Raw genomic sequence first — 26,937 nt, 5'->3', positions numbered from 1 at the left:
TGGTTTCCAGAGCAATTTATTCATTAAAATCTACTCGCTATGCCATCGACAGTTTTCCTGTGTGTATTGTGCTGATAAATTGACACTGAGAGGATTTAACAAGTTCTTCATTTAATAAGTCTGAATTAGTTTTCACCACATGGTATAGTACACTGTCATCTGTTCAAACAGATTTCTTCAACAGATCTTAGTTTAAAAAAGTCATAGATACTGTGAGTTTTGTATAAACTGGTGAACATTAGGTTAATTCCTTTGTTTTTTGACTTACAAGCCTCAACTTCACCGCAGAATAAAGCCTGTAGGCCAAAGAAAGCATAACCGATCACTCGTATAGAACAGTATTGTTCCTATAATTTGAAGCTTTCTGAATGGACGGGTTCAGGCCTGATGCAACTGTAAAAAGATTACTTAATGAATAGGCAATATGGAAATTGTACAAAATTTTATTAACTTTAATCATTAATAGCATAAACAGCACTGCATCACTATGGGCTATTCAAAATCAAAACTTCTTTTGAAATCCCCAAGAGGAAGGCATTTACATACAACCATGCCAACGTGTATTTACGGGTTGTGTCAATACATATTTCAACAGAAACTTTGGCTTTAGGAAAGTCACAAACATTTAAAATAATGGCTTTAATTGTCAAAAGTATATGGTAGGGGAAGTGTGCTTTAATTAAATATACATCATACCAGTGATGCTGGCAAGGTTGAAGGATATTCCTAACGTTGAGAGCAATAAAACTAGTTTGTACATGACAAGACAATGAAAGAAAAAGCAATCCCTCTGAAACAAATCTTTTAAAATGTAAAAAAAAAAAAGGAAAAAACACATTCACAGTGGTTTGTATAAACAATATGTATTTTATGACAATAACATATGTCTAGTCTCAGAGAACACTAGTGCCCTCCTTAGATCCTAAAGAAAAACAAGCATTTACACTACACATATATTGTACTGAATCAAAAAAATAAAAGTCAAATCGTACAGTTACCCCGAAAGACAGGATCAACTGCTATGGAGTGTGCAGCGGGGACACCAACGGAAATTGCTTTTTAAAGGAATAGAGAATTGTTTTTCAAAAAGGAAACTTTCCTTGGGAGTGGAGAAAGTCTTTCATTTGCTGCTGTAACCAGCAAATGCCATTCATTAAATCAAAAATGGGAAAAAGAAACCACAAACACGTATCTATTTGAGCAAGCTGACCAGTGCACGTTCCAGTTTAAAAGGAAGGAAAGAAAAAAAGGAAGGCTCTATCCTAGCACACAAGTCCCAACTAGGCAGTGTCAAATTGACCTCTATTTCTTTGCTTGCTTTGTGATCATACCCCGTGGTGGCGTGACAGGTCTGCTGGCATTGGGCTTCTTTTTCTCGGCAGGCTTCAGAATCTGAAATGGTCATGGAGGCAAGAGGGCATTATAGGAGGCAGTGGCAACTGTGTGTATGACATGGACACTTGAATGCCCAGCCAATTCTGACACTTAACTGTCCCGCACCCCCAACCCCCAGCCTCCCAGCAAGGCACAGGATGCAGGCCCATGTGGAACATGGTTCAGTGATACAGACTTGAGCTTTAAAGTGACATGTCTAATTGTACATCGGTGGTCCTCAGTCTGTGGACCAGGGATCCACAAGTGAATTTTTGGGGTAAATAATAATCAAGAAATCTAGAAGTATTTTTGCAAATGAACATAAATACTACTATGATTAAAAAAATATATATGTGAAACGTGTTCTTGTTTTTATAGTAGTTTTCCACTGTATTTTCTCAAATCAGCAAATGCTAGTAGTAAAAAGTGATCCCGATATTCAAAAAAGGTTAGGAATATCTACAACACGTCATTTGAAACTGATGTTGCTAAAGAGACACCTATTCTATTTGTAATTTACAAAACTTCACTCTAGGTGTCTCCCCTTCTTCCTAATTTAATTGTTGCTTAACAATATTACCAAAAATTTCTTTTACACACAAAGCAAAAAATAACACTGATTTAGACAAGGGTAAATTTGACCCAAAACAGCAGAAATAAACAAGATTTTTAACATACTGTACCTGAAAAGAACACATTAGGGTTTCGTCCACACTCATCATGGCACCTGCATTGTCAAATTCACCACAATAATTTGGGGCAGAAAAGAGTGTTACCAACTGCCTCTTTGCAAAAAATTCATATCCATCTTCAACCACCTTGGAGGAAAAAAATTTTTGTTATTAGGCACAATTTCTAAACACAGTGAAGCCAGTCCTCAATTCCCTTTTAAGTTTGTGGGTTGCTTAAGGAAACCTTTCATGAACAGTTAAGGGCTAGCACATGTGCTTGCATGTAAAATTCAAAATCTAATACCTGGTGGGCTCTACATATAAGATCCAAATCATGCTTATGCAGAAATTTGGCCACCACTTCGGCCCCAAATGTGAAGGAAACGCCTCTGTCATTTTCACCCCAGCCTAAGACGTCTTTATCAGGGTCAGACCACAAGAGATCACAAAGAAGACCTTGATCAGGTACATCAGTCGGTCGCATAATTCGTCGAATCTGCTCCATGGACTGAAGATCTGGTGATAAACCTGTACGACAAAAGGAGGAAAAGAAAAACCCAAAAAATTAGGGTAGAGGAACTTCATTTATATAATCAAGTGTCTATCACAGAGGACCTGGAATTGGGAAAAGCTTGACAGTGAGGGCCTTAAAATTGTAGGGTTTTATTTTCAATCAATCTTAAACACATACACAGAGACACATAGACACAGACACAGACACACGATTTCAAGTAGAAACCAGAATGTTAACATTTGGAAGGCAGTGAGTGCCCTTAAAATTGAGAGGAACCTACCTTAAAGAAAAATTCATTCTCTCAAATTTAAAACAAAATTGGTATTTGGCAAGTATTTTCCTGGATGAGATTTTGTTCTTAAAAGGCTATGCAAATTCCAGATTTTGCCACCAATGATGTTTAAATGTCTACAGATATAGATGATTCTAAGTGACTAGAAACATGTCTTTTAAAACTCCAGGCTGTCTAGAAAGAAACACTCAGCTTCCTGACCTCAATGCCCTCCTTTCTACAAACCCAATTCAGTTTTAGTTTCCGCTCACACTTCCAACAGCTCCATTTGGAACAAAACACACAACACAAGTGTGATCCTGGTCAAGTCACTTAACCTTTGTGGGGCTCACTTTCTTTATCTGTAAGATGAAGAAATTAGACTCCTGAGATATCTAATGGACCTGCTAGCTCCCAAACTATGACCCTACTTCATTAAAACTTGCTGATTTATTAAAATATAAAAAACCCCACAGAATCCAGAACATATATACCCTTGAAAGCCAAACATAGCTCTTGAAGGTAAAGAACATGTCTGTTCCAAAATACATAACCACTAGTTTCCATTGTCCTCTTAGACCCACAAGCCCTTGGATGGTTAATACTTAACCTGACTTACACAGGCCTTTAAAGGAGGTGAAGCATGTACGTGTCATGTTAAGTCTCTTCAGCCTGTCAGTCAACAGTAAATTTACTGAATGTTTACTCTGTGCCAGACACTCAGTGCTGGGGAGCTGTCCTCAGAAAGCCTGCCTTCTAAGAGACAAGACAACATTGCAAATAAGCAGCTCTATGCCAAATATCGATGGAATTGATGCAAATTCGACCGAGAGGGGAAGGCCTCTTGCAGAAAGTGGCATTTGAAGGCACAGAAGAGAAGAGAGAACATTCTAGGCAAGAGAGACAGCCAATAAAAAGCTATGGAAACCAAAAACCACTCCTCATCGATAGATGGTCAAAGGATATGAACAAAGAGTTCTCAAAAGAAGAACTGCAAACTACCAACCACAGAAAAGAAGGCTCCAAATCACTAATAAGAGAAATGCCAATCCAAACAACCTTGAGGTTTCATCTCACACCAGACAATGGCAAAGAAGAGAACAGTCAGTGTTGGAGGAGTTGTGGGAAGACAGCGCACTAACAATGCACTCTTGGTGGAGCTGTGAATCAGTACAACCATTTTGGAAAGCAATGTGGAAATGTGCAAAGAGAGTCACTAAGCTGTCCATACCCTTTGACCCAGAGATTCCATTACTAGGTGTATACCCCAAGGTAAACTGATAATAAAAATCTCCATATACACCAAAATATTTATAGCAACACTTCTCGTGATAACAAAAACTGGAAAGAAAAGTAGAGAAAAGAGAATGCTGATTTTTTTCCTTTTATAAATTTTGTGTTCTTTCCATGCTAAAAATCTTGCTCATTTCTGCTCTTTTGGATTAAATTTACTATTGTTTAAGTCAACGTTATTATTTTCTGCTCTGTGTTTGTGGAATATAATTCTAATAGGCACAATGGTAGTACTGTCGAGTAATAGTTAAATTAGAAAGAAGGGGAGACATCTAGAGTGAAATTTTGTAAATTACAAACACAATGGACATAACACCAGTTTCAGGGTTGTAGATGAGCAGTTTGCAACCTTTCTGAGTATTGGGACCACTTTTAAATAGTAGCTTTACTATTAGCACTCGTTGTGTGAAGGTGAGTAAAATATAAGAAGACTGGAAAGAAGGGGGGTGGGGCAAGTTGTAGAGGGCTTTACCAACCAAATAGAAAATCTGATATTCGATCCTGGAGGCAGGATAGAGAGCAAGTAGAGTTTACTGAATCAGGAAGCTGGACTTTGGGAAGATCGATGTGATAGAGGAATGCAGGGTGGACAGGACAGAGGCCTGAGGCCTGGAGACCAAGAGAATTACTCTAACAGTCTAGGTGAGGGGATATGCACCTAAACAAAGGGAATATGGAACACTGTGAAAGCAAGAATACTACTATGACTACTACCTACTACTGCTACTATTACTACCACCACCACCTAACATTTATATAGTGCTTACTAGGTGCCAGGCCTTGTGCTAAGTGCCTTCCAAACATTGCCTCATTTGATCCTCACAACGACCCGGAGACGCAGATGCTACCATTATCTCTATTTTACAAATAAGGAAACCAAGGCAAAAAGGGGTTAAGTGACTTACCCAGGGTCACACAGCTTGTAACAATCTGAGGCTGGCTTTGAACTCAAGGCTTCCAGACTCTGAGCCTGGAGGCAGAGCCTTTCTACTGTGCAGCCAGTTAACAAGATTTAGCAACGGAGCTGGCACCAAGACTGTGGACTTGGATAGCTGGGAATGATGGTGACCTCAACAGTAACTGAGAAGTTGCAAAGAGGAGAGGGTGGGTGAGAGAAGAGAATAAGCTGTTTCGCACTTGCTGCATCTGAGCTATCTACTGGACAGTCAGCTTGAGATGTCCACTGGGCAGGAGGTGATGCAGTTGGCTCACCAAGTAAGAGCATGCAACAGGAGTTCTTGACCTTTCTTGTGTCATGGAATGACCTTTGGCAGTCTGGTGAAGCCTATGGATTTGCTCTCAGAATGCCATTTAGTGTATAAAATAAAATACATAGGATTATAAAGAAAATCAATTATACTGGAAAGCAGTTATAAAACAAACAGAAAACTCAAGCTCATGGAACCCAGTTTATTGAGAGAAGAGTCCAAGACAGAGCCCTGGAGAATCCCCAGTTAGTGAGTGTGACATGGATGAAGACCCAACAAATGAGACTGAGGAAGAGAAGTCAGAGAAGTAGGAGGAAAACCAGAAGAAGCATTCTGAAAGCCCAGAGAAGAGGAGATCAACAGTCTGTCAAATGCTGACAAGAGATCAAAGAAGGAGGTTAAAGATGGACCTGAATCTGTGACTGATTTCACTGAAACCAGAGCTCTCAGATAAGGAAATTCCCTCTAATAATACAGATCAGCACTTTATCTGCAACTAAACCCTGAGTTTTAAGGGTCAGAGGGTGAGGCAGGGAGTGAACTTGAGCCCATGTCCACCTGCCTTTTAGGCCAGCTCTAACCACTACAACATGTTGCCTCTTTCCAAAAAGGATAAGGATGGAGAAAAAACTTTTAGATTTGGCCATTAAAAGAGCACTGGTAACTTTGGAGAAAAGTTTCTATTCAGGGATAAGGCTAGAAACCAAACTGCAGCAGGTTTGGAAGAGAGGAGAGAAAATGGGGGTACCATGGCTTTTTCAGGAGTTTAGCTAGGGGGAGGGGAGAAGAGGAGATATAGTAGTTGGTGGAGTTGGTAGATTAAGTGAGGATTTAAGGATGTTTGGAGGTTGCAGGGAAGAATCCAGTAGACAGAGAGGAGATTAAATATTAGAAAGTGTTGGAGGAGGGGATGATATCAAGGGTGCATAGAGAAGCTGGTTTTAACAAGGAAAAAGGCCATCTCTTCAGAGGCAAGAGTGAAAGAAGAGTTAACTGGGTATGTTGCCAGAAGGATGTGAAATCAGAAGGGTAGAAGAGGGAGGTTTTCAGTGAAAGGCTTAAATTGTGAGGATGATGTGGGAGGCTTGAGAGAGGTTTACTAACAGTCCCTATGGAGAGTGGGATGGAGAACTGATTTGGGAGTGGTTGGACTTCCCTGATCCAGAGAAGGCCACTGTGATTAGATTACAAATTTGTACTAGACACATTCAATATGATTTTGTGATTTCCTCCAGGCTCAGTTCAGCAACAAATGATTAGGAGAGAAGGAGTAAGACAACAGAGGTCCCATGGTTCTGCTGTAATGTGTTTTGAAAATCTGAATTTATTCCAATTCAACTGATAGAATAGAGGAGGGCAAGAACAGGGTTAGTGATCATAAGGCAAAGGGAATAATTCAATGACCTCTTTTAATGAGGTTAAAAAAGAAAAGAAAAAAAGAAAAAAACTAGAACCAAAAGACTAGAAACTACACATAACCAAAGATGACCTCCCACAAAATGGGTCATTTACCCTGAATTTTTCCTCAGACAAGTAATTCCAACTTGAGAAACATGGGTGGATCAGGGAAGATGGGTGACAAAGTCAACAATGAGAACTGCATTCTGGAAGCCAGGACTGATATTATGAGACCCATAAACATGAATATAAAATCAACTCTGGCCCTCCAAACAGCTACTTAGGAATCAAATTCTATCACATACCTCCATGACAGCAGAATATCTTCTCATCCACAATGGCTGCAATTGGTAAGCAATTAAAGCAGTCTGTAAAGGTTTTCCATAGTTTAATGTTGTATCTTCTTTTACCTATAAAGATTTTAAAATGACTTAATCTGTAGATTCACTTGCTCAACATAATTTTCAACCAAGTAAAATTCTAAATATCTTAATAATAATAATAAACCCTCAAGTACTAAACACTAGGGAGTTTGGAAGGCATTGGGAAGAATTAGACCATCTCTTTGGAGGTGTCTGATCAACCAACATCAAAAGTAATTCTTATTATATGGACCAAGGCGTTACGAATTTCATGGTGAAATCAGGTGCTGACATGAGAATATAATTAAGCCATTTTTGTCAAAGTCAATGAATATGTGATAACACAAATTCAACTTGAAATCCCTATTTTTACATGCCCTGCTACAAGGGCACCATCCACTTGTGCACCCAAAGGCCTGTCCATGCCATGGCTACTGCAGTTCTCCTGTCAAAAACGTCAAGGCCAGTGCTGGTGGATAGGAGAGCTGAGAATGTGAGAAGAGGGGCCAGGCTGAATGTCATTAGTACAGAACTACATTTCTGATTGGACACTTAAACTCTGCTTATTCAATACCTCCTCCTCCTGGCATGCATCTAATGCTGAATATTCTAAAGCTCCATGTACAGTGAAAAATAATTTCTGTTAGGCCTTATAAGCTGGAAAGGTTCAGTGATGAACTATATATAAACCAAGTACCAACCAGAAGCTCTTCACTAAAAGCTGGCCACTGGGGAATTTATCTTTTGGGGATCACTGTACTTATAAAGATTTGCTTAGTGACGGGAGGTCTATAGCAATTACACTTTTTTCAAGCATTAGTGTGTATGTACAAAGTATATGAATTAAGTACATTTTTGTTGGAATTCAGACAGAATAAGAAACTAACTTCTCTTTAAAGTAGTTTTCTAGGGAAAATGTGTCTCAAAAGCTAAATCAACTTGCAAATATTTGGAATGGATTGTTGCAAACTGTAAGAGAGTCTGCAGGTCAATAATCACCCCCAATTCCTCCAAGTGATAAATATCCTGGCAAATCTGGCATATGCCTTCATTCTTCTCATGGCAAACACAATGGTTTTTTCTAAGTATGCAGTCTGCATTTGATACCGAGGACCACTCCCTCCTTGAATGAAGTTGTCTCTTAAACAGAGATACAGTGATTTCTCTCACCCCTGACTACTTCCTCTAGTTGTTGTTTCAGAGAAGATCTAAGTTCTGACCTGACACCAAATATCTACGACTCTGGGACTAACTACTAAAACTGCCTTCTATTCTGGTGCAAAATATACCCCACCAATTACTGCAGAGTATGTATCAGACAGTTCCTGGAGTCAGAAAGAGGAAAATTAAATCTTTATGCGATGACAGGCTCATACTCCATTAAACTACAAATTTGATGATTGCTTCATAAAGGTGTAACTTTTCATGTTAAGATCATAAAGCTCAAAATACTTTAAGCATGATATCTGATATCTCTCTGGAAACAAGTTCATTATGGAAAACATCTCATTGTAAGGATGTGTCCAAACTCAAAACTGTATCACTGTATATCAGAGGTCCGTGAATGATAAGGGGAATTCAAGTAAGAGAATCATGCTGATTCTTTATAATATCAAAATCTTGATATTTATTTTCTGAAGGCAAATATATCACTGGTAAAAAGAAATATTACATATAAGCTTTGTACAAACATGATCCTACTCATGAGTAATGATTATACTGTTCTACTGATACTCTTCCCCCCATCCCCTCAGTCTCTTAAAAGCATTCAACAAGCACTTATTAAGCACTTACTGGAGGTAAGGGACTGTGCTAGAGATTGGGGCAATAGATAAAAAAATTTAAATTATCTCTAATTTCAAGGAGCCGAGTCTACCAAGGGAAAATATGAACACAGGTAAATTCAAAATATGTGCAGAGTAATTTGATAGAATGACTAAAATACAAGGAATTGAGGATTATGCGGAGTAGGGAGAGAGAGCACTCTAGGCACAGGCCATGCACAGGCACAGAAATCAGGAGTAGAAAGGGGGTCCACAAGGAGAAACGATGTACAATCAGTCGAAAAAAGCAACTTGAGGAGCCAGGGTTGACATCAGAGGTGAGGTTGGAGCAAACAGAAACTAGCTAGGGCTCTTTCTGTGAACTCATGCTTGGACTTTAACCCCATCAACACCCTAATTCCCTTAAATTTAAGAAAAAAGTAAATGAATACAATTACAAAGAGATGCTATAAAAAATAACTCTCTGGATGAAAATGCCATAAAAAATGCTTTATGTAAAATGATTCAAAAACAATCAATGTACACAAATGGAAAATTCTTAAGATCATAATTTCCAAAAATAAACACACTAGTTTGGGTTGAGTGTCAATGGCTAATCAAGGAACAACACCAGTAATCAACAGTTTTAAAATAACTTTTAAGAAAATAGAACACTTGGATTTTAAGCATACAGTCTCTGGTTTTGTTATAGATGTCATGAATCCTGAGAGCCTTAATGGTTAATATCTCCTAAAGGGCTGGAGAATGAAAGAACTATAATCACAGAGTACAGGAAAAACCAAAGTCATTGATTTTCGATAGCAAACTGTGTAAACAGTTAAAATTGAGGCTTCGTTGTTGTCAACAAAACAAATTGGCTTTGGAAAATGGATGTTTCTGATGCAGATTGTAAAACAGCACTTCTAGCTTGCTGTCATTCTTTGGTTGCTCCGTAACTCTTCCTAACACCCCTTCAAACCAGATTTTAGATGGAGAAAAAACCAAAAGGAAAAGAGGAAGAATGAGCCTCCTGCTGCTACTTTCATTCAAAGTTCTTCATCTCTAGGGTATGAGGGACAGAGGGAAGGAAGGGAAAAGTATTTATTAAGTACCTACAATATACCAGGCACTGTGCTAAACACTTTAAAGACACAATTTCATAATTATATTATGTAATCATGTAATGATGTACATCAAATTATATATAATTTCAAAATATATACTCAGCAATTTCATTGATTTCAATCAATATGTGCATTTTAACAAAAATTCATTACAACAAACCATTCTGGATACTGCATGGAATTCCTTGCAATATAAATTTTTTGCCTCTCACAGCAAATTCAACTTTTCATTGGCACATATATACTAAGAAAATGATACACATTAATAAGTGGTTTTAAGAACTCATTAAAAAAAGGTCTCAGAATTATGGTGGAGGGTATACAATAGTATACAGGGTATCCCCAAATTCTAGCCTTCTGAGAGAAGCCTCCAAGCTATCAAAGACAGTGTTACTCACCAGGTGGTGAACTTTTAAAAGGCTTATACAACTTCTCACAAAGGCAAGTTACTTACATTCATCATAAAATCCGTAAATTCTATTGATGCTGGCACATTCATGGTTCCCTCTAAGAAGAAAAAAATTCTCTGGGTATTTGATTTTGTAGGCCAGGAGAAGGCAGATAGTTTCTAAGGACTGCTTCCCTCTGTCCACGTAGTCTCCGAGAAACAGGTAGTTGCTTTCTGGTGGGAAACCACCATACTCAAAAAGCCGAAGCAAATCATAATATTGTCCATGAATGTCACCTAAAAGCAAGCATTGTATCATATAGCACTTTAATACTCTGAAGTCACTTCGTTTTTGCTAGTTAAACTTATGGAAACACACCCTCCATGGAATCTGGCATTAAATATCCTCTAATTTTAAAGTCTGACCTAAAATTCTGTAATTCTGTAGCAAACTCAGTGACCCCATGTTATATACTATATACCCTAGTACTTATTTTATTCAATTCAATGCAACTTAGTATACGTATTACTTAAATCTTTTCACCAAGGGAGGAGAATCACACCTGAACAAGAGACTAAATGTCTCATTAAGAAGACACTCCTGAATCTTCTTGTTAAATAATAGCTTTTCTTCCAGGTCTGCTGAGCACTAATAGAAAACAGATTTTAAAGTGCTACTGAGGGAAGTCTTTACTTCTAGTCCTTAGGCTTAAATATCTAATTTGCATGAAGGAATTACTATAAAATAATAACTTAGATTTGTAACTCAGTTTCTTCATTTATAAAAACATGAGAATCAGGAGTAGGAAATGATCTTTAAGGCCTCATTTCCAGCTCTAAATTCTTTACCCAGTGACATGGGCAATATAAGTAATATTTTAACCTTGTTTTGCATGTGAAAAGACTAAAATAGAGAGATTAAAAAAAAACAAACACCCCGAACTCCAAACCATTACATCTCTTCACCCTTTTCCCCATCTCTTTTCCCCTCCTCCAATACTCTTCTCCTTGATCATCAAAATAACTAAGGAGAATATTGACAGCACTTCTCCCCAAGGAGGGGAAGAGAAGACCTATATGGAGATTTCATAGGAAGTTCCAGTGAGAAAATCTCTAAGCAACACAGGTTGGCTGGGAGGGTGTGGAGAGGTTAAGTGACTGGCTCCACATCCCAATTCCCTCTCTGTCAGAGGCAGAACAGCATTTTCACCACAACCAGGGGATTCTCAAATATCAAAATAACAGAGGAACATAATATAGAGATAGAAGGGACACGTAAACTAAGTCAGCTGTCACAGGAGTAAGGCTTCAAGAATTGAACTGTTCCTCAAACCCTTATGCCTAACGAATGAAAGGGAAGTAGCATGATATAATGACAGGGAGTTGGCCCAAGTCTCAGGGAACACCTACAGTCAAACCTTGGCTGTGTAACCCTAGACAGGTATGGCCTTCTCTCTGTCCCAGACAGCTCCCTAAGACTCTAAGCTCAGAGCAGGTGCCCACATGGACTGGACATCAAGACTGCTGACTGGCAATTTTCTAAGCCTATGAAACTAGAACCTGTCCCCCCTCCTGCCTTAAAGAAAGAAGTGAGGGAGGGAGAATAAGACACCAAATAACTGCCTTATTAACACATCCACAATTGAATGACAAAAACAAAAACAAAATAAACTAGTTAATTTACCAGAACTTACCACATATTTTAAGTGGTGCTTCAAGTTCTAATAGGATAGGCTGACTGAGAAAAATTTCCCGTGATTTCAAGCACAGTCCTCTGATTTCATTCTCTTGTAGTTGGACATTTTTACCAGGCTTCGACCCTCTCACTGAGAAAAGACAAAATATGATCAGGTGAAATGCCTTTTCAAAACATCTATTTATTATTTATTTTTAGCATTCTTTTTAAAATTTTGAGTTGCAAATTTTCTCCCATCCTCTCACCCCTCCTCCACCTACTGAGAAGGCAAGCAATATTTCAATATGTATGGAAATCAAGGAAAACATAGAATATTTACATAATAGCTTCCTCAGATATTTTCAGTGTTTTACAGAGAAAATTTTAAGAAAAACATTGCAGTTTCCTTATTTTTATTAGAAACATCCTAGTCCAGTATTTAAAAGAACTTGCAACTTTAATACTCATTTCTAATCTAACAGTTGACATTTACATGGAAAGAAGACAGATATCACATAAATCCATACTCAGTTTGAAGGATCCTTTAAACTAATTTGTTGAAATTTAGGACCACGATGTTTAGATCCCATAAAGTGTAACAAAATCACAGTGTGTGTGTGTGTGTGTGTGTGTGTGTGTGTTTTTGGAACTGGAAAGGCCTTTAGTGACTCCCTAGCCCAACACTTAACTGAAAGAATCCCCGTGGTAGGAGTGCCACCAGCTGTCTGGCAGCCTCTGCCTCAACACCCCCAAAGCTGGGGCGGAGCCCATTCCTATCAAGTCTAAGACTTCGTTTTTGCAGCATTTGCAGTCCCACTACTGGTTCTGTCACCCTCTGGAGCCAAACAGAAATGGTCTTACACCAGCACTCCACCAGCCTTTTCCTTTTTCAATGCATATAAAGGCAAGAAAAACTATATTTTCCACATTTTTCATACAGAATCCAAATACAGCTCTTATCAAGCAGGGATCTCTTCATTCTTTGTACTTCTATCTCCAGCATCTAGCAAGTGTCTGGCACATAGTAGGCACTACAGGAGCAGCAAGGTGGAGCAGTGGACAGACTGCTTGCTGTGCCTTGAGTCAGGAAGATCTGAGTTCAAATCTAGTCTCAGACACTTATTAGCTGTATAATCCTGAGCAGGTCATGCCTTCTCTGCCTGCCTCAGTTTTCTCATCTGCAAAATAGGGATAACAGTATCTACCTCTCAGGGTTGCTGTGAAGATAAATTGGGATGATAACTGTAAAGCACTTAGCACAGTGCCTGGAACACAGTAAATGCTATATAAATGTTAGTTACTCTTATTAGCTACTGTTAGTAATAAATGCTTAGTGATTTTTTTCCTTTCTGAAGAGATATCATTTTAAAATGTGGTGTGGTCCATATTCAGACCAATGAATTACAGATCGAATCTTCACAATTTTACTTCAATTTATCATAAGGTTTTATCCAATAATCATTCTTGGGATAAATTCTTTATTACTAACAGTACAAAACCTTTTTGTCCTCTAAACTTAAACAAGCACTTCTTTCTGGAACTCTCAATTTACAGAACAAATCCCTCTCCATCCCTCATGACTTTATAGACCTCAAGCTTTTCTTCCATCACTAGTGTAGAAAAGTCCTAGTTTTTTTTTTTTAAATGTCCTCCTATGGCAGGCCTTCCATCCTTTTGATCACTGAGTTGACCTGCTCTGGACCTATTCCAGTTCCAGTGGAAACGGGTAACCACAGGAAACAGTTATATCAAGATGCATTCTATCACTGGTCATTCCTCAGGGGATCTATGAAGGTTTAGGCAAAGAGTTGAAATAAAATCTCAAGGCTAGTCATTTTCACAATGAAAGGCCAAAGGAATGAATATTATTAAAGAAGTAGGACACTGAAATGACCTACTTGGCCACATACTATAGAATTGTTCAAATTAAAATTTAAACAAACACTCTTGTAACAAATATGCATAGTCAAGCAAAACAATCTCTCATATTGGCCTTGTTCAAATATTTTTACATTCATTCACTCATCTGCAGCCCCAACCCCTAACAATATTTCTTGAGTGAATATCTGAAATTTTAGAGATCTCCCTTCCTTTTGCTACCTCTACTGAATCATTTTGTACTCTTTCCAAATTTATTTTCTTTCCATTTCCCAAGATTCCTCTGGTTTGCCTCTCCTCTTTGTCCATTTCTAGCAAACATACCAATAATTAAATTTGAAAATGCCACTTTATAAGCCCACCTACAATTATCCTCTTTTTATAGTCTACTTCCAATAAGGAATTCACTTTAGTTATTTGAGATTGTACAGATGTTAGGCGGTTAAAAAAACACACAAACTAGTGTTTTGCACGTACATTGTAGGCATTTAATACTTACTGAACTGAAATGTTACATAATTTAAGATACTATTTTCTTTAAAAGAGAAACTTTGTCAGAGACCTAAAGCTCCATTTGAGGGATTCAAAGCCTGGCCTAGATGACTGAACACATTTTCTATCTACATTTCCCCCTATTTTTTCAAAACTGTATAGTCCTACGGTGATTAGATTTTAAAAGCTACAAAAACTATTTCTGCACTCAGTAACTAGAATCATTAGTTTTGCTTTCAATCAAACACCTTCAATGATTTCATTATAATTTAGAAGTCACAATTATTTAACATAATTACCAATGACCTAAACAAATGTAAAACATGCTCTTTAAGTCTGCAAGTGACATTGAATGAGCAACAGTTTAAATTGAAAGAACCCAAATAAATTAGAAAGGATTAGTGAAGAGAATACCATTCAAGACCCAAGCAAAACGGGTTACCATCCTTAGGAAAAAGAAGTGTTACTTCATATTGGTAAGGGGGGGTCTTGCTCCCTACCTGTCCAGCAAAATGAATCCCAGGCATCTGAAGTAAAGGACAGGGTAGCTCCATAAACACTTAAGGTTAGCATTTATGCTGGTAGCCCAGTATTCTCTTCTAATATATTCTGATCAGAACTGGGAGGCTCTAATCAGTGATATCCTCCCCACCCTCCAACGATAAAGAACAAAGGTAACAGTAAAAAGAGGGAAGATGACAACAGCTGAAGAGCACACTCAGTAAAGAGAATGGTATTTATGAACAATTGACAGAGGAGTCAGGAGACCTGGTGGCTCACTGTGGTCAGAGCTCTGCTATGTGAGCCTGAAAAAAATTATTTGACTTCTCTGGGTCAGGAGTCTCCTCATTCTATAAAACAGTTCTCAAAGGGCATCAGAAAGGATCCTTAATTTGAAGTAATAGGACCTGAGTTCAACTCTCAGTTCTGTCACTTAATATTGTGGGAACCCTGGGGAAGTAATTTTATTTCATTTCTCTGGATGTCTCCATTTCCCCATCTATAAAATGAAGGAGGTAAACTAGGTGGCCCCAAAGTTCCCTTCCAGCTCTAGATCTATGAGCATTTTAGCTAAGTCCCCCTCCAAATTTAAAATCGTCCAATTCTATGAAATGAGAAAGAATTGGGGGGAGATGGAAGAGGGAATATTTATAAAAATCTTTAAGAATATTAAGTTTATGGAACTTAGTGTCAACTAAATTATGAAACTCAACTAGGCATGTGATATGATTAAGATGAAACAGTCTTTCCAAAAAAGCAATGGTGCATTCTTTTCTTCAGAAGCACTCACATTGGAAAGATTCTTGCTTTTCTAATCAGAAAAAAAAACCAACCCATCTAACAGTGAAGATGTTGTCATCTGGCAGGAAAGCTACAAACCTAAGCGGCTCAGGCAGTTTTCTCAACAGAAAAGAGGTACCTTTCTGCAGCATACAGGGAGTTGGTGACATTGTTGATTTATATGCTATTTCTGACACAAATAAAAACTTTATTCTCTATAACAGTTGCTTTTAAGACTGATTTGGGGGATATTTCTGTGATGACTTATTTGTACCCATAGAAACTTCACTCTTTTAAAAGCAAAATATAATCCCATTCCTAGATATTATTTCTTGACTTCTTACCCTCTTTGTTCCCCCAATAAAATGGATATATCCCCCCACATTAGAAAATTAAAAGGGACTTAGCTATACTGATAACTCTATAGCTACTCTCTATGCTGCTGCTGTGGAGTTTTAGCCATGTCTGACTCTTTGTGACTCCATTTGGCATTTTCTTGGCAGATACTTTAGTAGTTTGCTATTTCCCTCTCTAGCCCATTTTATAGATGAGGAAACAGAAGCAAACAGGGATAACTTGTATGTTACTTGTCCAGGCTGTGGGTGTTTGGGGCCAGATTTGGACTTGGGAAGATGAGTCTTTGTGATTCTAAGCCCAATGCTCTATTACTGTGCCAGCTAGCTGGCTGCCCTTAGCTATCCTCTAAATACACCAAATGAGCAAGTATGAGATGAACTTGCAATGCACTCAAAATTTTCTAGAACACACTAAGGTTCAAAAAATAATGCTTTATAACACTTATATGGCCTCAGGAAGCTACTCAGTTCCCTCAACTAACTAGGAGTAAAAGTTTTCAAACTGAGAAGTGTTATAGACTAATACAGTAAAATTGGACAAGACATACTACAAGTAAACTACTTGTAAGCAAAAACCTTTAAAAAACATTAGCCAAGTAGTTAGTGGCATCTTGGGTGAAGAAGGACTGAGTTTCCCTATCTTGTCTAGGATGGAAGTGTACTGGCTACTATTCACAGCCCAATTATACTACTGATTGGCAGGCAGCTGGTTTCAGACTTTTCCTTGAACAATTTATGTTTAAGTAAAAAAATCCAATGGGAAATAGTTCAGAATCTTTCTTCAAGTCAGACTTTTGTTGACCACAACAGTGCTAAAACCACTTTACCTGAAAATATACGATGACCAACAAGAAAAAAAAAAGTTTGGTCTAAGACTCAGAAAACAGAGGGAGGACTAGGAAAAAAGCAGCAAGATTCATTCACTCTTGGGTTTGGGATTGGATTCAGAACACCTGACCACTAACGCGGCTTGCAAAATGTCCCAGCTAAAGTTCAGGGGAAGGCATGCAATAAGGCTGCCTCCCCAGTCACTCTCGGCAATGTTTCTTTCCCTCATGCTGTCTGGAATGGAGACAATGTGGAATGCCAGTCCTTTCTCACTTGGTTCCAGGCAACCAGAGATATGGGGATTTAAGGTGTGGGTTCTTATTTCAAAGAGGGCAGAACCCCCTAAATTCAAAGCCAGGGTCCCTAAAGAGTCATGTGAATTGAAGTAGCTTCTGTCTAGCTTATTAGTGGAAAGAAAACTCCCTCAATTTCAAAGTGACAATAACTTTCAGAATGGCTAAAGCATGGAAGGCAGAAGAGTTCCTGATGCATCCAGAGAGTCTGGAGGAGTACACAGGTACCCCACCCAGGGAACCAGTCTTGGAGCTGGGAGCCTCTCTGTTGGCCTTACTCTTTGGCAGCCAAAAGTCACCAGCAGCCTTTTCTTTCCTTCTGCTAGAGGCTAAGTTCCCGATGCCTTTCAGGCTTAGGTTCAAATCCATTGCTAGTCTCTCTTCAGAAACAACTGTGTCTTATATTTTTAAGGATTCCTGTTAAGGAGTCTTAACTCCATAAGACATTTTCTACGATTTGCAGGTTTGTACTATGCTAGGAACTGCTGCTGGTATTTCACATGCTTGACAGTCACTCAATCAATAAATATTTATTAAGTACCTACTATGTGCCAGGTACTGTTCTACAAGTGCTCAGGACACAAAGAAAGGCAAGAGAGTCCTTCTTTTTGGGGAGCTTATTACAGTCAAATGGGAGAGAGAAGATGCAAACAACTATGTGCAAATAAACGACAGACTAGGTAAATTGGAGACAATAAATAAAAGCAAGGGTCTAGCAGTAAGAAAGATCAGGAAAGTCTTCCTGTAGGTGGGATTTTCAGCAGGAACTTGAAGACAAAAGGTTGAAATGAGGAGGGAGAGGATTCCAGATAGAGTGGAGAGTCAGTGAAAATGTTTAGTGACAGGAGATGAAAATGTCTAGTGACGGATGGAGTGTCTTTTTGAGGGACAGCGCTGAATTACAGAGTACATGGGGGCAGTAAGGGTGTAAGAAGGCTGGAAGGGTGGCGGGCGGGGCAGGTTGTGAAGAGCTTTGAATGTCCCAAAGAGGATTTTATTTTCAATTCTGAAAGTGCTAGGTAGCCAGTGGAGTGTATTGAATAGGGAGGCTGACACGGTGAAGATTAATTTGACACTCAAGCAAAAGATAGATTTGTTGTTGTGTGTTCGTCCTTGATTTTGGACCATGGCATCAGAGAAATGATGACATGACTTTCAGTTGACTTTGATTTGAGTGAAGGAGGATTGTGCAAGGTCATCCGCTTTTCTCTTCCGGAGCCAGAATTAGATTAGGGATACTGAGACAGTGAGACCAATCAGCAAAGCTACTGCAATAGTCCAGGTATAAAATGAAGAGCGAACTCACTATACTGAGTTTATGTGGTCGTCACTGAACTCACACTTTCCCATTGAGTCCATTTTTGTATCTAGAGAGAAACTATATTATTTATTTTGTGGTTTTCGGCTTCTAGAACTCTAAGAAGGTAGCCAATGTGCACAATACTTTTATACTATTTGACAGTATTTGCCTCTGTTCAAGTCAATGTATTTAGTCCTGTGGGGATACAAAGTATAAACTGTATCCACCTTTAGGAAGTTTATAAATGGTGGGAGTGGTATTTAGGAGTTCACAGGAATAGCAAAGAGAGTAGAGATTAGTAGAAAATCTCTTCTAAATGCAAATATTGTCTGTCTCCTCCAAACTACAGCCTGAGAAGACAGATAACAAAATTTTCCAATCAGGTCTTGGCAAGTCAACCTCGGCCCCCCCGGAACTTCTTTAAAATCTTTACAAGGGGGAAAACTACATATAGCTACTTTTAGGCTACAAGCTTTCTGTTTTACTGCCATAAAATGCAATAATTTAAGAAATTCTGTTACATATTGAATTTCTGAACTGAAGCAAACTTCATGTGACAAGCACCAAGCAAATATGTAACATACTACATTAACTGAATGGTAAAAGTGTAGGTTTAATATCTTAAAATATTTGCTTTTAAATTTTATTTATGCAGATACATTTATTTCTAATTTATTAGGCTAGAAATAAGCAAAAACAAACATGCGTCCATCACTCTACTAAAGTCACCCTAAAACTTTATAACTTTTTTGGGGGGATTTCTAATAGAACTCTACAAGACTCTTTGCATAAACGAATACTGCCTTTATCTAATACAGAAAGCTAAATAATGAAACTAAAACTGGCATTAAAAAGTATGATCAAACTAAATGACAGAATACACAGAAGGAAATTCCATTATTTCCATTAGCTACAAAAAATGACAAAGAAAAGTTAGGTCCTACTTAAAAATCAGTCACATAGAATTGAATCTGGGGAAAACAATCTCACAAAATATCATTTGACTAGACAAGGGGTGGTGGCAAACAAAATAACCCCAAAATACTGGAGTCCAGAGATGAAAACACTCAAAATTTACCACTCTGTTATAGCCTCTAAATAGTAATTCTATCTAACAGCAAAGTCAAATTATTTCACTGTCAGTTGAATCCCAAGGATGAAGCTAAATGTACTCCTATGCTCCATTTATCTAGATATTTCACAGTAATAAAATGAGAAATATTTTGAACATAAAAGAGGAAAATGAAAAACTTCTGTTTCAACAATAAAAACTTGACTTGCTGATAAAAAAAGCACTCAGTTATATTGACTTGAAAGCATTCGGCTTCTACTAGTTTGTAAGGACTTTAGAGGTCTGCAATAAAAAGTTGTCAAGCAGAATCTTCTGGCTTACAGAATACACCTGGCAAATCACTAAGCCTTAGGCCACCTAAAGACTTGTACCAGTTCCTGAAGGGTAACCTAATCAGAGAATTCATAACATGGCACTCTGGCAAATAAACCATATGGAACCACTGCTAATTCCATGTAGCATCATATATAAAAGAGAAGTTAATTCAAAAAGTCATATGCATGTTACATGGACATCATAGAATAAGAGACTCTAGAGATAGCAGGGACTGTCCAAAAGTTATTGTCATAGGTCCAAAATGAACGTTAGTTTGGGAGGTTATAGTCTGTCTGTAGGCAACTGAGTAGCAGTGGATAGGGCTCTGGGCCTGGAGTCAGGAACACCAGATTTCAAGCCTCAGACACTTACTAGCTGTGTGATCCTGGCAAGTCATTTAATCTGTTTGCCTCAGTTCCCTATCTGTAAAATGGGAATAATAAGGGCACATACCTTCCAGGGTTCTTATGACGATCAAATGAGATAATAATGGTAAAGCACCAGGCACACAGTAGACATTATATTAATGTTAGCTCATTGAAAACATTTCTGAAACCTCTGGTGGGGGAAGAAGAGAAGGTATGATTTCAGAATGATTTTACAAGACATCAGTCTTGTCACTGATTAGACACACCTTATTTTGTTTGCTGATCTTGCCTTGAGCACCCAGTCTTTTTCACCAGATGAGCAGTAAAGCTGAAAGCACCACTGTAGGTGCTAGTATAAAGACATTCATTTCTTTGAGGGACTACAAAGGGCCCAGAAACACTGTGACATCACAGCAGCAAGCCCAGGCCCTCCACGGTGACAGCCCTCATTTGTAGATGCTGGCGTGGGACTACCTGGGTAATTAAAAATACCTGGTCACCTCACCACCAAGTCCTGTACAATAATTCTTAATATGTATTCAATCAACCAACAAACAGTGAACGTCTATGATGGAGAAAACGTGTTTTTTCTGGAAGTGTTATGAGCACAACAAAGCAGTCTAAAGCTCCTGTCCCAGATCTTCAGACAGTAAGGTGAGATACACAAAAAAGACATTAAATAAATCCAAGAGATTATTAAATAAGTACTAAATGAGCAGTCTCAATAAGTGCTACATGAACTTTGAAGGAGATACTCAAATATTTCCCTCTCCTAATTCTTCCTAATTGTACATTTGAGGAAATAACATATTATTGGATAGTTTATTTAACTGTGCAGATGACAACATTTAAATACCTGAAATTTTGTCAAGGACACAATGAAGAAACAAATAAGCTACTCATGTGAGGAAGGATTTTACAGGATGAATTTTGGAGGTGGCTATATTACCAACAAAAAGAGAATGAAAAGTACTTGGAGTTATTATAGTAAGCACAAAAGTCAACAATAAGGAAAAACTTTTAACTGCTGTAGAAAAACTTCAATTACTCTGCAAATACAAAAATAAAAAGCAAGGTAGAAAGATTACGGATGAAATGTTTAGGACACATGGCCACAAGGAAATATCTAGTTACAAAGTTTTGTAGGGCATACATCTTATTAATTTAAAATAATCACACAGTAATAATCTTTAAATGCACCCAATTATATTAAATTCAATAGCAAGTTAAAAAGTCAATGGCAGCAGTCACAACTATAATATTTTAACAGACTTAGAAATAAAATCTGAAATACTAAAACCAAAGTAAAATTCACGAGGAATGAGAAGCAGAAACATGGTGCTGTGGAAAGAAAAATGAACTTGCAATAAGTGGCCCTCAGTTCAAATTCTATTCTGGTGACCCATCTGGATGGATCTCAGTTTCTTTATTTATAAGACCACAGGGTTGGACTAAACGACCTCAAAATATGTGATTCTAAGAATCAGTGTCTGACTCTCCTTTTCTCAATTCCAGCTCTGGAACTTAATAAATAGAATTTGGGCGAGTTACTTAACTGCTCTGAAAGCCAGCTTCTTAATCTGCAAAATGGGGATCATCTCCAATACCTACCTTACAGGGTTGTTGTGAGCAACACACTTTAATAATGAAATATAAAGTATTCAGTTTAGGTTTCCTTAGCAAACACACAGACAAAATAGCCCTTTACAGTAAACTTTCCATTTGGGCCCTCTAACTTTTTTCTTTGAGGGTAAAAAGCAACTAACTGCTTTTCAATTCTCTGAAACCTTGAGATGAGAGAAGTCTCAAGAACAGAGGAGAGGGCAAAGGGTACCACCACTAACTAGTTGTGATCCTTGATTCTGGAATGAAAAGTCACATAAACCCTGGGGAGAAGGGCAGTAAGCAACTTGGATACCCACCATTAGAACTATCTCTGTGTACTAATCTGGAGGCTACCTTACTGTAAGCTCATTTAAATTCAGAAGGAATAAACTGAAGCACTAAATTTGGTCATCTTTTTAGAATGCCAGAACTATTAGAGAAATTTAACCTTTTAAAAACCTATTTTAAGTTTGTTAACTTCCCCCCAACCTTCAAATCAGCCATGCTGCACTTTTCAATTGTCTTCAAGATGTCAACAGTCATAATTACCAATGACATTTAAATATTACTGCAATGATTCTTCCCCAGGTCAAACTAATCACATAATACTGTGAACTGAAAACTTTGTTATAAGCACATGCCATTAAAAAAAATATATAAACATTTTCCCAGACCTTCACTGTTGTTGACAGGAAACTAGATTCTCTCTCTCTCTGACCTCCACTGTTCACAATTTTACAGGAAAGGAATATCTATGTTATTACTTTTGTACATAATGCGTCCTCTCAAGAGCAGCAAAATCACACACATGATCTCAGTTTCATCACTGCCTCCTGCTTTATATAGACAATGCGAGAGTTCAAGGGGGAGAGAAATTCTCTTTAACCACAGACCAACAATTAAACTCTTCTCTAACCCTGCCTCAAAACAGCAGATTATCTGATTCTGGTGTAGAATTTCCAATGTCTTAGCAAGGGCATAATCAGAGGAGGACGTCAGTTACACAAAGCTGCAGAAAGGAGTTATTTTGAGAGATGGAAGGAACACCTGCATGAATTGTTACTGCACTTAACATAAACCATATTCTGCATCCAAGAAAAGAAATAAAAAAATATTATTATGTCCTTATGAAGAGTCTTCTCTCTAGAAAGGACCACTGGCCCTCTGTATTTACTGGGGAGATATCATCCACATTAAATGTCTACTTAGGGCCTTGAGGCTAAAGCCCAACCTCCAGTTATTCCAGTCATTGAGAATCACTAATTAGCAAATGCCTTTTCTCTTTCAGACATTTGCATTGCTACCAACATTCAATTATGTTTTCCTCTGCAGTTTGTACCATCCAGTTGTATCTTCTAGACCTGATTCTCGATGCTGGGTCTACTGATCAAACAACCACTAGGATATTTCTATTAACCTTCAAAAATAAGACTCCTCATTCACTCACAGCCATAGATAGCACTTTGGGACACTTCTTTGCATTTAACATTCTCTGTCCAGGACAAACATTTATAATATGCATTACATTCCCTGACAAGCTAGCTGTAGGGCAGGAACCTTATGAATTTTCACCCTAGTTTCCTGGTCACAATTCCTTACAGAGTGTTGGGTTTTTTTGGTCAATTAGTTATGTCCAACTCTTAATGACCCTTTTTGGAGGTTTCTTGGCAAAGATACTGGAGTGGTTTGCCATTTCCTTCTCTAGCTCATTTTACAGATGAGGAAACTGAGGCAAACCAGGTTAAGGGACTTGCCCAGGGTCACCCAAGTAGTGAGTCTCTGAGGCTAGATTTGAACTCAGGTCCTTCTGACTCCAGGCCCAGCACTCAATTCACTGTGCCACCTATTCTGTAGGTGCTTAATAAGCTGAATTTAACTCACTAAATACATCTTAAACATTTTTTTCTTGGAATGCCAAACAATAAAAGGTTCACCAGGAATAAGTATTCCTATTTTATTAATACTTGAGTGCTAAATGGTACTTGATGCTCTAAAAACTGAAATTTCATTTTAGAATTTCCACCTCAGAAATGACTGCTCCAATGTACGTTAATGTTATTAATATAACCAATGTACTTATTCAGGAGGAAGCTTTCAAAGGATTAAACAGAAGGAGGTTATTATAGATACCCTTTTTAGAGAAAGGCTGCATCTATGATGTCAAAACAAGTCATGGAATTCTAATCTGAGTGCAGCCCTGACCACAGACTTGTTTACATGACTTTGGGCAAGAACTACTCTAAAGGAAAAAGAAATTTTGCCTCCACTGATAAAAGAGAAATAAACAGTCCATTCTAAGTTTCCAGGAAAATGTGGCAACTACCATTAGAAACCATGAGCAAAGGTTCTGAGTTTAATGTGCACATCTTATGCTTTATAAAGCACAATTGCTACTTAGTATAATGAGCTGAGTGCACCTCTTAAACATGCAAGTATCCCCAAGCCTTTACTGAAATTATTAGCAAGTTTATTTTTCTTCATCTTACAATAGCTTAAAAAATGGAATGCTACTAATGTCAAAAGTTACTTCATTGTTGATTGTTTACAAAATACTATCTGTACACATCAACTTCTGTTCCATGTAAAATACCATTCCTGAGACGGAAAAAAAATAGTATGAAAAAGCTTAGTACCCCTAAAACCAAACTGACAAAATTCACATAAATTAAAATTAAAACTCTTCTGCGAAGAACTGACCCTGAAGCCAACCTAAGGAAGTCATCCATTTTGAGTTGGCTTCTCTACTGTGGAGTGGTTTTGCAGAGCCACACACCATCATCCTTACAAGCATGCAACTTTCTAAATCAATTTAAAGGCCTGTCCATTTTGAATATGTAAAAGATCTGCCTCAAGGAGGGAAATCTAGTACTGGCTGAAAAAGCATTTTCTTCCTATTTCCCGACATATCTCAACGGTTAAAAAAAGGAGGGTGTGTGTGTGTGTTAAAAACCCCACCACACAAAAAAATCTTACTAAACTTCATTATTAAGTCTTCCTACTTGGATGGTGAGCCACTGCCCAAGTGCTGATTCCAAGCATATGCTACAGGTTATTTAAATATTCATGTGCTGGCCTTCCCCAGCACCTAAGCATTAAGGAAATACTAGTTTATTACATTTAGTTAAATGATCAACTCATGCTACATGAGACAAGACGAGCTTTGCAATGACAGATTTTCTAAATGACAGGTAAGGAAATGTAAAATGAGGCTTCCAAAGGCAATATGCAAGTATGCTGGTATAAAAAACTGCATTAATAAATAAAACATATTAAAGACAGAATAATCATAATTTAATCATTTACAGGTTAACTTTGACTCTAGGTTTTAGGCCTGTAACTCATAAAAGTATCACATGAAGACCTTTTAAGTGACAAAGTAAATACTGGAGAGTTTATCTTTGAAGAGCAACCCACCAGCCTAACAAATGAACAAGAGGAAAAAGAAAGAATTCAATTTCTTCCATTTATCCAATTTCAACTTCAGATATTTAAACAGATTCTTTGCTCATCAGAGAATGCAATCTAGCTTTCATCGGTTTCTGGTCAAGGGAAAACTGCAATTTCATGTAAGCAAAGAACTACACTGAACACTCATAAAAACGGAATCATCTCATCTGGTAAAATATCTTTAACAAACATCAAGACAAAGAGCTCACATCTAACAGTAGCAACATGTCAGCAACACTGAAGGGGATACATACACATTCAGTTAGGTGGGTTTTTGGTTGTTGTTTAAAAAGAAGCTATTCGAAGGAAAACAAAATTTCATTTGGGTCATTACCCGTAGGTCATTTGCCCCCAAAGAGATGGGAATTTTAATGCCACACGGTTCATGCGCTTCTTTACTTTCTCCCCTCAGCACCAGTAACATTCACATTACAAAGAACCTCTTAAGAGGACGGCCGATAAGCACTTCACAGGAAACTTAGCAAAGCTGGACTACTTAGTGCCAAGAGCTCTTCGAAAGTCTGGATAAAATGTTAGCCTTGTTTCATATGCCCTGAATCTCCGGCTGCTTTACTGAAATGCTTCGCATCTTTTCCTTACATCGATCTCCAATCCTTTAGTCAAGTCAAAACTAGTGCATTTTAGCCCTCAATTATTACAAGAAGGGGAGGGGGGGAGGAATCACCTATTTTTTTTCTTAAACAAACAGAACCTTTTTCCCTCCTTGGTTCAGGTTTTATGCCAGAAGTGAAATAAGTGCCTACTTACTCAACGGAATTGTATTTTTTTTAAAGCAGGGAGTGGGGAGAGAAGGTGAAGTCATTAAAGTCCAGGTCTCTCGACTATAAACTTTAGAAAGAATACTCTCCAGGGCTAAGGTCTGCGGGGGGAGGGAGGGAAAGAGGGTGGGCTGGACAAAAGCCCGCAAACCTAGAAACCTAGTGAACCAACCACCCCATAAAACGGCTTTTGTGGAGGCCACTACGAGAAACCCGGCGCTCGCCCCAGCAGAAGGGGACGGAACACGCCGTCCTGCGGCTTTGGACGAGCCTAGCCAAGCTCACAGAAAAGTCTGCAGAGACCCGCCAAGGAGAAGCGGGGGGCGGGGGGCAGGAGTTACTTCACAGCTCGGTTTCTAATTCAAAGCCAAGGGGCCGGGGGTTGGGGGGGGGGGGTGTCGGGGGGAGCGAAAGCAAGGATTGGGGCAGAGCATCCAGGACGTGTCCGTGCGTCCCCTCGATCGCCGGCGGGGGTCATGAACGAGGGGGCCCCCCCGTCACTCCCCAGGGAGGGCTCAGGGTGTTCGGGGAGCTCTCGCTGTTGGTGCCCCCCCTCCATCTCAGCCTGCAAGGCCAGGCGGCCGGGGGTAGCCCAGAGCCCCCCGGGGCAGCGGCGGGCGCGGGAGCCTAGCACCCCCTAACCCCGCCGTGCACGGCCACCCTGGCCCCCCAGCCCCGGAGCCCCCAGCCCCAGGACCCCCCAGCCCCGGAGCCCCCAGCCCCGGAGCCCCGTCCGCAGCTCACCTTCCAGCAGCCGTTGGATGATACTGTCGATGTTAAGCTTGTCGATATCCGCCATCGCCTCCTCCTGCACCCCGGCCCCGGCGGCGGCGGCGGCGCCTCCTCACCGGCCCTCCCCCCACCCCCCGGCCCGGCCCGGCC

The 26,937-nt window shown here is 38.9% G+C and overlaps 1 protein-coding gene across 2 annotated transcripts; it reads right to left on the bottom strand.

Annotated features, from left to right (window-relative positions):
• On the bottom strand, positions 1–26,937 carry PPP1CC (protein phosphatase 1 catalytic subunit gamma). 2 transcript variants are annotated; one of them, XM_072600472.1, is made up of 8 exons: positions 26,800–26,937; positions 12,061–12,192; positions 10,433–10,663; positions 7,035–7,139; positions 2,350–2,573; positions 2,058–2,192; positions 1,332–1,392; positions 95–393 (listed from the first exon to the last, which is right to left on the bottom strand). In XM_072600472.1, the coding sequence occupies exons 1-8, from the start codon at positions 26,852–26,854 to the stop codon at positions 323–325; spliced, it is 1,014 nt and encodes a 337-aa protein (XP_072456573.1). In that variant the 5' UTR covers positions 26,855–26,937; the 3' UTR covers positions 95–322. The 2 variants fall into 2 exon arrangements, with proteins under 2 accessions (XP_072456572.1, XP_072456573.1); XM_072600471.1 differs by having other exon boundaries at positions 1–1,392.

This window comes from Notamacropus eugenii, chromosome 4, assembly GCF_028372415.1.
Source record: "Notamacropus eugenii isolate mMacEug1 chromosome 4, mMacEug1.pri_v2, whole genome shotgun sequence".
Classification (NCBI taxonomy): Eukaryota; Metazoa; Chordata; class Mammalia; order Diprotodontia; family Macropodidae; genus Notamacropus; species Notamacropus eugenii.
The sequence above is the reverse complement of the archived record's forward strand: the minus strand, read 5'-3'. Positions and strand labels throughout refer to the sequence as shown.